This window comes from Cervus elaphus, chromosome 27, assembly GCF_910594005.1.
Source record: "Cervus elaphus chromosome 27, mCerEla1.1, whole genome shotgun sequence".
NCBI classification, from domain to species: Eukaryota; Metazoa; Chordata; class Mammalia; order Artiodactyla; family Cervidae; genus Cervus; species Cervus elaphus.
The window spans coordinates 24264969-24279932 of NC_057841.1; the positions used below are offsets into that span (position 1 = coordinate 24264969).

Here is a 14964-nt window from a genome sequence, read left to right on the forward strand (position 1 = left end):
AAGCAGCTGGATAATCAGAAGAGGAATCCAGGGGCTGAGACTGGAAAGTTTTGGGCCCTGAGAAGAACCTGCACTCAGAAATGTATGGAATCCTCATGAGTGGGAAAAAGGTCACATTTTCTTTGTGTGTGTATATTGGGGCTCTCTACTCCCTCAAAGGCAAAGAGGCTGGTAAATAAGGGGAATGGGTGTACCCTGCCCTTGAGGCTGATAGGCAGCAGTAGACTAAATGACAGAAATGATTTCATGGGACCTCAGCATAGGACTTGAGCTGGGGTAGAGACCACATTGTCCTACGTATTCATGGAGCTAAAAGTCACTTGGGCTTCTGGCACCTTCTGGGTTCATGCTTTATCATACAGTTCAACAACTCTAAGTTTCATTAAATTTAAAAATGCTGACTTTCCTCAGGAGACTTAGCAGTTAGAAAGAGGACAATCAGGAAGAAATATTAGAATATACAACCAGAGAAGTAACACTGCTAGAGGACACTGATGAACACCTAAATAAAAATAAGAATAAGAACACTTTGACATTTAAGACAGCACAAACATTTCCTATAGAAAAAAATAAAAAACAACTGACTAGATGAGTTGAATAAGAGTATAAATATTGAGACCTCAGTTAATAGCCTGAAAAAGCAAGTGCAAGAATATCTAAAAGCACAGATAAAATACATTTTAATATGAGAAATGACAGGAAAAGTGGAAGGATAAGAGAAACGGAAAATACAATCAGGTGACCTTCCAGTGGAATTCTAGGTGCTTAATAAAGGGAAAAAGAATAAATGCAAAAGGAATAACAAATAAGCAATAATAAAGGAAAATTTGTATTATTCAATCTTCAGATTGAAAGGGCTCTCCTGGACTCCAATTGAATTCAGGAGAAAACAGAAACCTAGACATTACATGATGCAGAAAAAAAAATCACAAGCTTCTAGGCAAAAATAACTTATAGAGAGAGAATAATCAGACTGACATCAGTCTTCTTACCTGCAACAGTTGAAAACTAGAAGATAGTAAGAAAGATAAAGCATAAACAGGTTGAGAGAAAAGGAGTGAAAATCAAGAGTCCTATATATATAGACCAAATACAGCTCTCAGATTATTAAAAGAATATTAAAGTTTGTGTAAAACTTCAAGAACATAAATACTCTAACCTGAAGACAAATGGAATGGAATGGAGATCTCTAGATGTGGCTCTATAAAGAGGAAAGGAAACAAGACATTAGTGAACCTCCTATGAAAGAGACTGGGCTTCCCTGGTGGTCCAGTGGTTAAGTCTGACTTGCAATTCAGGGGACACGGGTTTGATTCATGGACAGGGAAGATCCCACAGGCCATGGGGCAGCTAGGCGTGTGTACCACAACTACTGAACCCATGCTCTAGACCTGCAAGCCACAACTACTGAACTGCACGCTTTAGAGTCTGTGCTCCGCCACAATGGAAGCCACTGACTGCAACTGGGAGTCTGTGCGTTGCTGCTGGAGAAAACCCAAGCACAGCAGTGACAACCCAGCACAGCCTGAATAAAGAAATATGTAAATTAAGACTAAAAAAAGAAGACTAAATTAAATGTTACTGTTCAGGAACATAACCTTACCACCAGACCACCTTACCTGCCTCCCAAGAAACCTGTATGCAGGTCAAGGAAGCAACAGTTAGAATCAGACATGGGGTAACAGACTGGTTCCAAATTGGAAAAGGAGTACATCAAGGCTGCATACTGTCACCCCACTTATTTAACTTATATGCAGAGTTCAGTTCAGTTCAGTCACTCAATTGTGACCAACTCTTTGTGACCCCATGAATCGCAGCACACCAGGCCTCCCTGTCCATCACCAACTCCCAGAGTCTACCCAAACCCATGCCCATCGAGTCGGTGATGCCATCCAGCCATCTCATCCTGTCATCCCCTTCTCCTCCTGCCCCCAATCCTTCCCAGCATTAGGGTCTTTTCTAATGAGTCAACTCTTTGCATGAGGTGGCCAAAGTATTGGAGTTTCAGCTTCAACATCAGTCCTTCCAATGAACACCCAGGACTGATCTCCTTTAGGATGGACTGGTTGCATCTTCTTGCAGTCCAAGGGACTCTCAAGAGTCTTCTCCAACACCACAGTTCAAAAGCATCAATTCTTTGGCATTCAGCTTTCTTCACTGTCCAACTCTCACATCCATACATGACCACTGGAAAAACCATAGCCTTGACTAGACAGACCTTTGTTGGCAAAGTAATGTCTCTGCTTTTAAATATGCAGAGTACATCATACAAAATGCTGGTCTGGATGAAGCACAAGCTGGAATCAAGATTGCTGGGAGAAATATCAATAACCTCAGATACGCAGATGGCACCACTCTTATGGCAGAAAGCAAAGAGGATCTAAAGCACCTCTTGATGAAGATGAAAGAGGAGAGTAAAAAAGCTGGTTTAAAATTCAACATTCAAACTTAAGATCATGGCATCTGGTCACATCACTTCATGGCAAATAGATGGGGAAACAGTGGAAACAGTAAGAGACTTTATTTTCTTGGGCTCCAAAATCACTGAAGATGGTAACTGCAGCCAAGAAATTAAAAGACATTTGCTCTGTGGAAGAAAAGCTATGACAAACCTAGACAGCATATTAAAAAGCAGAGATATTACTTTGCTGACTAAGGTCAGTCTAGTCAAAGCTATAGTTTTTCCAGTAGTCATGTATGGATGTGAGAGTTGGACTATAAAGAAGGCTGAACACTGAAGAATTGATGGTTTTGAACTGTGGTTTTGGAGAAGACTCTTGAGAGTCCCTTGGACTGCATGGAGATACAACCAGTCAGTCCTAAAAGAAATTAACCCTGAATATTCATTGGAAGGACTGATGCCGAAGCTGAACTCCAATACTTTGGCCAACTGATGCAAAGAACTGCCTTATTAGAAAAGAACCTGATGTTGGGAAAGATTGAAGGCAGGAGGAGAAGGGAACAACAGGGGATGAGATGGTTGTATGGCATCATCGACTTAATGGACATGAGTTTGAGCAAGCTCTGGGTGATGGTGAAGGACAGGGAAGTCCATGGCGTCGCAAAGAGTCGGACACAACTGAGCAACTGAACAACAAAATTCAGGACTGTATACAACTTTTACATAAGAACTCTTGGAAAAGAGACATACATAGTGCATGGAATATGTTTAAATGGACTGTCTCAGCTAAACCTAAAAAATAGGACAAAAGCAAGATATAAAAGCGTTATGGGTTAAATTGTGTCAAATATTCATGTTAAAGTCCTAACCTCACTACCTCAGACTGTGCCCTTATTTGGAAATAGGGTCATTATATTAATAGATCTAAGTAGTTGGGGTGAGGTCATACTGGAGTCAGGTGGAGCCCTAATCCAGTATGACTGGCAACCTTTTAATAGGGGAAATTGGGAAATATAGGTACATAAGAAAGTCATGTAAAGATGAAGACAGAGATGGAGTCCTGCTTTTACATACCAAGGAAAGCATAAACATAAAAATAAAAGTTGCGAGCAAACTACCAGGAACTAGGGGAGAGACACAGAACAGACTCTTCTCCACAGCCCTCAAGAGAAACCAACCTTGACCTGGATCTGCAGCCTCCAGAGGCATGGGACAACAAATTTCTCTTCAAGCCTTTCAGTATGTGGTACTTTGTTACAGTAGCCCTAGCATTAATACAAAGAATGTTCCAGAGAGTCCTTACAGTAGAAAGTATAGGACAAAGAGGAAAAGAAGTAGAAAGTGGAAGGTCTCATCCTACTGGAGGAAAGAAATAGTACACTTTGGGGAAAACAGAGTGTCTTTAGTGTCTTGGTTTTCTTTTCCTGTATAACAGATTACCACAAATTTACTGACTTGAAACACTACACATTTCTTATCTAACAGTTTTCATGAGTTAAAAATTCAGGTACAGATTAGTAGAGTCCTCTGCTTAGAGTCTTAACAGGCTAAAATCAAGGTGTCAGCTGGTGCTGTGAATCCGCCTGAGGATAGGGGCCTCTTCCAGGCTCACTGGTGGTTGACCTTACGCAGTTCCTTGCAGCTGTGGGACTTGGTCCTTGTTTTCTTGTTGGTTGTTGGTCCGGTGTCACTCTCAGCTCACCGAGACTGCCACATGATTGACAACATGGTAGCTTGCTTGTCAGTCAGCTGTCTGCTACAGTAGTCTCATAATGTCACCTAATCAAGAGAATGATCACTCCTTTGTTACAGGTCCTGACTACTCTCAGGGGAGGAGGTTATACAAGGTGTGTATATCAAGGAGTAGGACTCTTGGGGGCCATCTTAGAATTCTGCTTACCACACTTGGTTAGAGAAACAATGGCCTATTATTTTCAAATAAAGGTAGAATCGTATGAATCCAGTCATGCAAGCATAACAAAAAGGAAGATAACCACTAAAGGAATAAAAGATTACTTTAGAATCTCTAACCTAATAAAGGTAGTGTTGAATCACATGAGTAAAAGTAAGAAAAAGGGAAAAGAAACATTATAAAACAGGCAACAGAACATTAAGAGGAATAAAATAAAACAGATTGATCATTTTATTAAGTGTGCTGGAATTGAATTTCCCTTTTAAAAAGCAGAGACTATCAGATTGATATAAAAAGCAAAGCTCACCTATGTATTATTTTCAGGAGCATACTTAGGCTGATGAAGAGACCTCCTGGTGAAGGCAGATAGGTAATTCAGAGCAGCCTTCTTGCTGAAGACAACTGAAAAGTCAGGCAACACACAAAAATCACCAAAGAGCTAATAAGATGATGAGGTAGCACTAGATTAACATGCAGAAGAAGACAGAAATCCAGGGAAGAGGCTCAATGTTTGGGCTTGCTCTTGCCTAGGATACACTATCCTTTTCAAAAGAAGCAATGAGGCTATGAAAGGCTGAGAATTGGACCCATATATGAGACTAGGAGAATAAAACGGAGTGTAGGACCTACAAACTAGAGCACCCATAAAAGCTACCCTATCCTTTCAGTTAGCACGGGGGGAGCTGTACCTTAGGAGACATGATGAACCAGAAATAACCACTTTTCACATGGACTGAAGTCCAGGTGTAAGTCACACGTGCACCCCAGAAAATGTTAAATCCCCAAATTGGACTAATTTGATTCCAGTATGAATATCCTAGGGGGCCTGGCATTCACTCACACACATTCACTCTAAGGAAATGTTGGGAAAAGTGACTGTGTCAATGGTTGCAAAGCTCAGTCCGTACACTCAAAACCATTGACTTGTACACTTCAAATGAGTAAATGGTATGGTAGATGAATTATATCTCAATATAAAACTCATATAAAAGCAAACTTCTTCCCTAAAAGAAGAAAACATTATCCTAGACCCCATTGTTTTTATAAACAATTTTTCAAAAATAATCCTCCTGAATATGAACCAGGCACATGAATAAACACAACACCATGAAGAAGAACTAGCACCAATAATGTAACAGGAGGAGATCCACTGGTACTCCCACGGATGAAATTATTAGGCACAAGCTATAAGACAATGTGCTAATGTGCAAATGAAGATAAAACTAAAAATTCAACAAAGAACTAGTAACAGGGACATTGTAGATTTGACCTTATGATTCTGGTCATAAGGCATACTATCTTTCAAACAGATCAGGACTTGTGCAAATAATACTCTAAACTCTGAGGAAATTTTTAAGATAATTACTTAAAAGGACTAGAGAGTAACCAGATATAAGCAGAAACTGGAGTGGCATCTACAAATGGTAGAAGGGAATCACACTGAATGATTTTCCTATTTTTGTAACTTTTTGCCTGAGGGTAAACCCCAGATAGCATCAGTCAGGGCTGCTAAAACTTGGTAGGAGCCTACAGTCTGAACTTTTGATTTCATCCAAGATGAAATAGCAGAGACCAAGCTTCCCACCTGAAACAAAAAACAAAAACAAATGTAAAAAAAAGTAAAACAATGGATTTCAAGATAGCATCATGCAGGGAAGGATGATGAGTTCTGAATGATGGGAAACAAATGAGGTGGCCCCTAGCTTATTATCTGAAAGTTTCCGGCTGACGGCATTGAGAACGAAACCAAGCAGAGCCTGTTGCACCTGTTAACTAGGAAGAGAGAACTAAGAGCCCAGCTGGGTGAAGACAGCTCACAGGACTGAGTAACGGGGAGGAACGAGCTATATAGAGAACTGCTGAGGACCCTCCTCCAGTATTCAGCAGAGAACTGATGAGCACCGCATGTGAAGATACTGCCCGAGGCCCAGGGACAAGACGGCCCCAGGTGATGAGCGGGAACAGCGCCTGGTGCTCACACAGGACCAGGCCTAATGCCTGTTTGTACCAGCCGGGCTGAAACACCTCACAGCTTACCCCAGGTAGAGTACTCTGGAGGGTCCCGCCTCAGGAATGGGGGCAAAGATAGCCCTAGGTTAAATACTGTCTTGGGTTCTGCCTGACAAATACTACGACCCAAAAGTATCTGTTTTCACGTCATTTAACTATCACAGAACAAAGCTTAATGATATTTGTAGAAATATAAAAATATAAAGCACTCAACAATGCAAAAGTAACAATTTCTGGCATCCAAAGATTAGCAGGCATGCAAAAAAGAAGGAAAAAAATAACCGTGAGGAAGAGAAAAACTGATTAGTTGAAACCAATCCAGATTTGAGACACCGTTTAGAATCAGCAGATACAGACTTTAAAACAGTCATCACTATATTCAATATGTTCAAAAATTTATACAGACATAGCAGTTAGGAAAAAAGAAATCCAAACTTACCTTTTATAGATGAAACTAGTGTCTGAGATGAAAAATACACTGGATGGGACTAACAATAACTTAGACATTGCTAAAGAAAAGACTGGAGAACTTAAAGATATAACAGTAGACAATCCAAAATAACACAAAAAAATTAAAAAATTCTTTTAATGAAAAGAACATCAGTTAACTGAGGGACAGCAAATGGTATATGTCTAACTGGAGTCCCTGTAATTGGGCTAGCAAATAATATTTCAAGAAATGGTGGCTCAAAACTATACCAATTTCTTGGAGACTTAAACCGTATCTAAGAAGCTCAACAAGCTGGGAATAAGAAACATGAAGAAATAATAGTAAGAAACATAATCAAATCGTTCAAAATCAGGGATGAAGAGAAGATCTTCAAAGCTGTTAATGGGAAGAGACAGTTCCATACAAAGGAAAAAGATGAGGATAATGGCATATTTCTCATTGGAAACAATTCAGTCAAAATGAAATACTGGGGAGTGGAAGGATAAATTGGGAGCTTGGATTGACACACACTACTATGTATAAAACAGATGACTAATAAGGACCTATTGTTCAGCACAGGAAACAATCAGTATTCCGTAATGACATATATGGTAAAAGAATCTAAAGAAGAGAGGGTAATATTTAACTGATTCACTGTGCTGTACAGCTGAAACTAACAGCATTGTAAATCAAGTATATGCCAATTTTAAAAAGTTATGATAATATTCATACTGCTAGACCAGAGGAAAAAATAGATACATAGAAAAATAAAAGTGTTCTTTAAGCAAATTCAATTGGTTAAAAAAAAGATAAAATACTCAGAGGAAAAAAGTGTCAACCTAGAATGCTAAACCCCTTTCAGACATTCCAAATTCTTTCAAAAACAAAGGCCTTTTCAAAAAGCAGTCTAGCAATGTCCGTTCTACTGTGTGGGTGTCTGTCCACGTAACAAAAGTACTTGATCAAAAGGATGTGTACAGAGATGATTACTGTAGCATTTGCAGCAGAATAATGTTGGGTGAATGCCTATCAGTAGAGGACTGGCAGGGTAAATTAGGGGGCACCCACTTTGAGTCAGGCAGCCATTAACACATTAGAATTACAAACCTTAGAGGGCTTTCCACATGGTACTGTTATATAGAAGGTGAGATTTAGGTAACCTGTATGGTATCCAATTTTTATATAATAAACAATCTTGAAAAAATTTAGATGTATACCTATATGTGTGTCTAGGACCATATAAGATGAGGAAAGCCATGTTTTAAAAAAGAAAAACCTTTTTAGTTAAAAATGTAAATACTAATGCACTTATATAAAATTATATATACATAGGTTGGAGAAGGAAATGGCAACCCACTCCAGTATTCTTGTCTGGAAAATTCCATAGACAGAGGAGCCTGGCAGGCTAAAGTCCATGGGGTTGCAGAGAGTCGACTACGACTGAGTGCCTGTGCCCACACACACAGGTGTATGTGCAGATCACAGACACTATATACTCTGTTTATCCAATCTCTCCTAGGTTTGTAGACCTTCTCCACCCAGTGACTAATACTAATCTTTATGCATAATTGCTGTAATGAAAGAAGCAGGAGAGGCTTCTGGTGCTTGCATTTCTAAGAATTCATCTTCTTTCTGTTACACCATGATATTTGGTTTCTAGGCAGGTATTTCTAACAGAGCCAGACTTAGCATTAATTATAATGTTATAATTATAATATGGGCTTCCCTGGTGGTTCAGTGGTAAAGAATCTGCCTGCCAATGCACAAGACAAGGATTTGACCTCTGGGTTGGGAAGATCCCCTGGAGGAGGAAATGGCAACCCACTCCAGTATTCTTGTCCAGAGAATCCCATGGACAGAGGACCTTGGTGGGCTATAGTCCATGGGGTCACAGAGAGTCAGACACAAGTGAGCACACACACAATTATATTATGCTTACGTGTGCTTAGTCGCTCAGTCATGTCCAACTCTTTGTGACCCCGTGGACTGTAGCCCACCAAGGTCCTCTGTCCATGGGATTCTCCAGACAAGAGTACTGGAGTGGGTTGCCATTTCCTCCTCCAGGGGATCTTCCCAACCTAGGAATCAAACCTGGGTCTCCAGCATTGCAGGCAGATTCTTTATCTTCTGAGCGACCCTAGGACTCATGTCCTTAACTAATGCTGTTATTAATTAATGACAGTAACTAATATTTATTGAGTATGGGCTTTATATAAAATTTCTGACAGTCCTCACGAAAACTCTATTAGGTACACATTATCACTTCTTAAAAACAAGTAATATAAGGAACTCAGACATTGCATAATTTGCCGAATGTTGTATAGTCAATAATTGACAAAAGGCATAGACACAAAATACTTTAATAGGGTCATAACTGCAAATATACATTTTAGACATAAGAAACAAGATTCTAATCAAAAGATCATAAAGTGCTATAAATGAGGGGAAAGCAGTTATCTGGGGAAAAAGAAATTGTTCCAATTCCTCTGACTTCACGCGTCCCAGGAAGTTCACTTTGTTGTCCTCATGGCACCTACCCCTGGATTCTTTGACACTGTCTGTCGGTAACAGCAGGGCCCTGACAGAAGACTTAGACCAAGAACAAGACCCAGGGCATTTAGAGTGGACAATACACTGGTCCACATTTGAAAATGAGAGTTAAGAATAGGTTTGAGATAAGGTTTTTTTCCCTCTCTGTTTTTTTCATCCTAGCAAAGCTGGATGAGTAAGTATGTTTGAGCTGAGTGTGTTTAAACATTACCATTAACTTCTGGATTTGCAGCCAGTGAGAACCAGCCAGAGAAGCCTCACTTTGATTCTCGCAGCGTGATATTTGAGTTGGATCCTTGCAACGGGAATGGGAAGGTTTGCCTTGTCTACAAAAGAGGGAAACCAGGTAAGAATCATGGCAGGCGCAGTTCTGTAGTCTGGGAATGGCCTTGGCTGACCTTGCTCTCCAGCCATCCCACAGAAGACATGCTCCTCCCTGACCTGAGATGCTGCAGGGTCTCAGGTAGACGCCAAGAGAAAGCCCCTTAGGTCCTCTCTGAGCATCCTCCCTCCAGGTCCATTAAGTCTTTTTAAGGTACTGTCATTTGCAAGTTACTGCAGAGTAATAAGATTAGGATAATAAGTGAATAAAAAGTAAAATAAATAGTTACTCTGTTAATAACTCCTCTAGCTGGTTCATGTGTTAGAAAAGCGTCCAGGAAAAGCACTGTCTTATACTTCTTTATGGAGGCAGTTTAACAGCAATAAAAACCTGAATTACTAAACCTCAGTCTAAGAGGGAAAAAGGCTCTGACCTCCTGTGCAGTGGCTGCCACTGGACATAGGCCACCCCTGACAGCAGTTCAGTCCAGAGGTGGACAAGGTGCAGCCCTCTTCAGGTACCTCTCTGCCTGCAAGGGGTGAGAAGACACACCAGGATTTACTTCCGGGGGGAGCAGAGACCATCTCCTGCTGGAGGAGTCTTTGTGAAGCAGCTTTGAGCTGCATCTTGAAATATTGGTTGGAATGAGATACGGGTGGTGAGGGTGGGGCAAAAGAGGGCATCCACGCAGAGATGGGTAACAGCCATGCCGTGGAACACTGCAACTGATTTGAGGGAAATGACAGGTAATTTTAGTTCATTGGCCACTGGGTTCATCTTGGGGATGAGGGGAGATGATGCCAGAAGCCCTTTGTGCCGAGTCCTGAAAGCCAGGTGAGGGAGTTTGGCCATTCTGTGGAAGTATGGGGGGAGTCAAGGTTATTTAGCACAAATACGGCAGGATTCAAGTGAAAATGTGACCACGAGTAGAACTGGAAGAGGAGGCTACTGGAGGACGGATGCCATTAGAGAGGAGAGATGAGGAAATGAGCTAGGAGAGACCTCCACAGCAGTAAGGATGGATGGGCAGAAGCACGTGTGAGGCAGGAGCTGATAGAGCAGTGCTTCAGCTCCACCAGCACAGCACACCACTGCACAGGCAAGAGTCCCAGGAGAGGGGAGCCTTCTCAGACCTCCTGAGAAAGCCAGGGCTCCTCAGAGTGTCTCCATCAGGAAGGCTGAGCCCACAGCCTGTAGCTGTTGGGGGAAGGGAAGCGTCGCGTCCACACAGGAAATCAGCGCTCCTTAGGCAGCCTGAGGGCACGGATGGCCAGGGCCCAGCGATAGGTCAGTTGACTGACTGATCAAGAACTTGTAAAAGAATATCAGAGAAGCCTTGACAGTGGCCACTGGAGAACGGAGCTGGGAGGTTGGAAGGGGAAAATGGGAACTTTTACATTCCTTTTACTGTTGAAATTTGTTTTAACCATGAGTAGATGTTGACTTTATAGATAAAAGGAAAAAAGTGTTAATCCGTCCCTTTATGTCTTCTGTCTGCTCTTTCAGGACTAGCACAGGACACTGAGATCTGGTTCCTGGACAGAGCGCTATACTGGCATTTTCTCACAGACACCTTCACTGCCTATTACCGCCTGCTCATCACCCACCTGGGCCTGCCCCAGTGGCAGTACGCCTTCACCAGCTACGGCGTCAGCCCGCAGGCCAAGGTAAGGGAGGACTCCCTGTCACCTCAAACTGCAAAACGTATCAGAATCTTCTGAGGAAATGCCTAAGTTGCAGAGTCCCAACTTCTTCATCTGATTCTGCAGATCTGGGTAGAGCCCAGGAACCTGCATTTTCAATAAACAAAGTAGGTGCTTCCAATTCAGGTGGACAACAGCACTTCATGCTAATCTAGTTAAGTGGTTCCCAGCCTTGGCTAGTCCTCAGACTCATCTGGGGAGTTTTAATTTCTAATGAACTGGGGAGGGGGCAGGGCTTAGGTTTGATGGCTGGTTTTGGATACACAGTACACGCACACAAGAACAAAGAACAATCAGTCTCTTATTCTCTGGCTCCTTGTCCATCCACTTCCCCACCAGCAGCCGCTGTTGGTGTCTCCTGTGCCCTCACTGAGCTATGTTGCTGGATGGAAAGCACTCACGCATACAGTTTGGGGTTCTTTTTTCCTAAGTCACAAGTGTGACACTGTTCACATTGTTCTGCACCTTCTTTTCACTTAATTGCACATTGGAGCTCATTCCCTATCCATATATAGAGAGCTGTCTCTTGCATTGATATTTGGTATTTCAAAATATGGATGTGCCTCATTTATACTATAGACCTAGATACCATTTTAAACATACAGATGTCAGATAATGCTGATAGACTGCCTTGTTTGAGAACACCAGGTGTGTCAAGAAGAACTTTTGCCCAGGTGGCAAAAAATGAGGGACTCAGTTCCCTGTATGTATTCATCAAGGGGACCTCACCTTGCTCAAATGGCACATGATAATGACATCATCCAGGCAACATAGCGGGTGGTTATTATCAATGAACATCAATAAGTGTAGATGCCCTTTGCCTTCAGCTGCCCAGGAAGAGAGCAGGCAGCTTCCCTCAGCAGAGCCGGCTCTGGTCTTGGTCTGCTCTTTCCCCATGGGAAGGATGCTACTCAATCCACCCGAGGGGCAGAGACCGGTGTTAGAAGGACACTATACCCTGTACCTTGGGGACCTAGTATCCCAGGCTCAGGGCTCACTACGTTAGAAGGAAGCACATTTACTCAGATTCTTCATCCTCATCCTGCTCTATTTAAAGGTCCATTTATAAGACCCCATAAAGCAATGTGTGTCTTCCTTTTTACCCAAAGGAAGTGCTGATAGATTTTAGAGGCAGTTTTTCATGAAAACTTTTACTCTCTGCCTCATCTCCCCAGCTCTCTACCCCTCTATCTCCACTAAAGAACATGAGCACATGCTTGTCTCCTTTGAATTGTGACCGTCTCTCCCAACTCTGCCTTTCAGCAATGGTTCAACATGTATAAACCCATCACCTACAACACAAACCTCCTCACTGAAGAGACAGACTCCTTTGTGAACAAGCTGGATCCTAGCAAAGTGTTCAAGAGCAAGAACAAGACCATAATCCCCAAGAAGAAAGGGCCTGCTCAGCCTGCAGGTGGCCAGAAAGGGCCCTCAGGTCCTGCTTCCACCTCCAAATCCTCCTCTGGGTCTGGAAACCCTGTCCGGAAATGAGCATCCCCCTCTGCCTCCCCACAGTGGTGACGTCCATGCACAGATGCCCCGGGCATGGCCCAACCTCAGAGTCTGTGTGTGGAACCACAGTCCTCTCTCCGTCTGCACTTGATCTCAGCCAAAAGGCTGAGACGCGATTCCTCTCCCCATCTGAATGACAGAATCCTAGGCCTTTTACTCCCATTGGCCTGAGCCAGGAGTTGGAAGGGCATACTCAGGTCTCCCCAAGAATCCTTCCTGCATACCCATTACAGCAGGTTGTGCCGTCTACTGCTCCTGGGAGCTGTGAGGAATGCAAGCTTTTATGTAGGTGACTAAGTAGATCTGTTAAGAGCTATCTTTTCTTTCTACCCCAACCCCCCGCCACCCGTCAGCAGTAGTTACAGAGGTTCCCCAAAGAAACCACTGGTTTTGACCTAGGAGGCACTAGAACGATGCTGTTCAAGTTGGTAGCCACTTTTAAAGCCGCTAAATTTAAGCCATATTAAAAATTGAGTTTTATTAGCCACATTGGGTATAATATATTCATGTGGCTAATGGATTCTGTATTTTGATGAAACATTTGTATCATCACACAAAGTTCTGTTGGGTAGCACTACATTACAATATTTTTGCATTACCCTTACTCAGATCAGCTCATTTTTGTTAGAGAATATTAAACACTCATAGTTCGATGGGTTATAATGTTCCTCGTAAAATCCTGAAGATACATTTTTATGTTTTTTATATCCTTCCCCACAAGCAGATCTTGCTTTGCTCATTTTCAATTTTATATATTTTTTCATCTTCATCAGTTTTCTGTAAAGTTTCTTGTTTCCAGTTTTGTGATGTGATATTTGCACATTTGCCAAAATTATCTTTCTCACATTGTTTTAAGAAGTGATTCTACTGTACCATGAAAACACGGCCTCCCAAGCATTGCTTTGCCAGGATTCTTTGTGAAGAGTTTGGATGGAATCAGTCGCTGTTGGCAGGAGCTTCCACCTGCTCTGCCTACTCACAGCTGCTCAGCAGTTCACAGAGTGGCAGAAGAGGGCAGAGAGGAGCCCAGGTGACAAGGATAATAGTTAGTCTTCCGCAGTATTTTTCTTCCAGAACTCATCAGAGGGAGAACCAGCAGTGCCAGATGAGAGAGCCCAGCATTTGGCTGCTTCCCCAAGTCCAGGCTAGAAGGGGACTGAGAATTTGTGTTGTCTGCCAATGTGGTGGGTATCCTAGTGCTTTTGGAGCCCCTGAATTATTTTGCATCAGTCCTGGTCCAATTCTGAATTTCACAAATGAAGCAGCAGGGGAGCCACCAAAGCCACGGTGCCCTTCAGGCCCGCGACAATCAGCTGGAGTCCCCAGAGGGCTTGCAGACAGAAGCGGCTTCCACTGTGGGGAGGTTTGAGACCGCCTCAGGAGGGGCAGACCAGTTAAGAGCAAGGCTGGCTCCTAATACACAGGGCCCAGTGCAGAATTAGGGTGTGGGGCCCTATCTCCAAAATTCCAGTAGGCATTACCACGAAAAGCACGAAAATGTTTTCCCTTTCTTCTCACAACTTGTTACAGATTTTTTTGTTTGATACCCAATGCTATTCCAGGAAAAATTAAAGTTTTAAATTATTACAATTTTATCATTCATCTTTCTACTTTTGGGCTATTGCAGTTTTAAATGTCACTATAACAGCATTTAATTCACATTCAGAAAGCAAAATCACACAATTATTTCATATCTGTTGTATGTATATATATGTCTCATTCTTACCAAAACAGTGGAAACAACACACAACTAGCTCAACCTTTATTTCACTCTTTGATATGTACACAGTCTCAACTTAGCGGGGAGTAAGGAAGGACTGCAGGAAAGAGAAATTAGGAGCTGCCCTCGGTTTTCCTTTTCTTCCGTGTCCTCATTTCAGTGTAAGTGGCTGGCTATTACAGGAAAGTAACATGAGTAGGAAGGGAAAGGTATGGGTTCCATGGTCACTCACGGTTCTTAGAATGCCATTACCCTCTCTGTGTATTTGAATGAAATCTGTTTCAGATAGAAAGCACGACCTCTGGGGCCTCGTGTCCTTACCTTCTCAGCTGTAGACATGACAAACTTGCCTTAAACTCTGAATCTCTTCCTGTATGGTAGGCCCACTGGAATTCTGTTCT

General features: G+C 42.3%; 1 protein-coding gene across 1 annotated transcript in view; it reads left to right on the top strand.

The window, feature by feature from the left end:
- The window catches only part of TPGS2 (tubulin polyglutamylase complex subunit 2), a 60338-nt gene extending 45905 nt beyond the window's left edge, over nt 1–14433 (top strand). The window contains exons 5-7 of the mRNA XM_043889182.1: nt 9536–9649; nt 11132–11292; nt 12592–14433. Coding sequence (XP_043745117.1) covers nt 9536–9649; nt 11132–11292; nt 12592–12822 — 506 coding nt within the window. The 3' untranslated portion in view covers nt 12823–14433. The remainder of the gene's footprint in view (nt 1–9535; nt 9650–11131; nt 11293–12591) is intronic.
- The last annotated feature ends 531 nt before the right edge of the window (nt 14434–14964 follow it).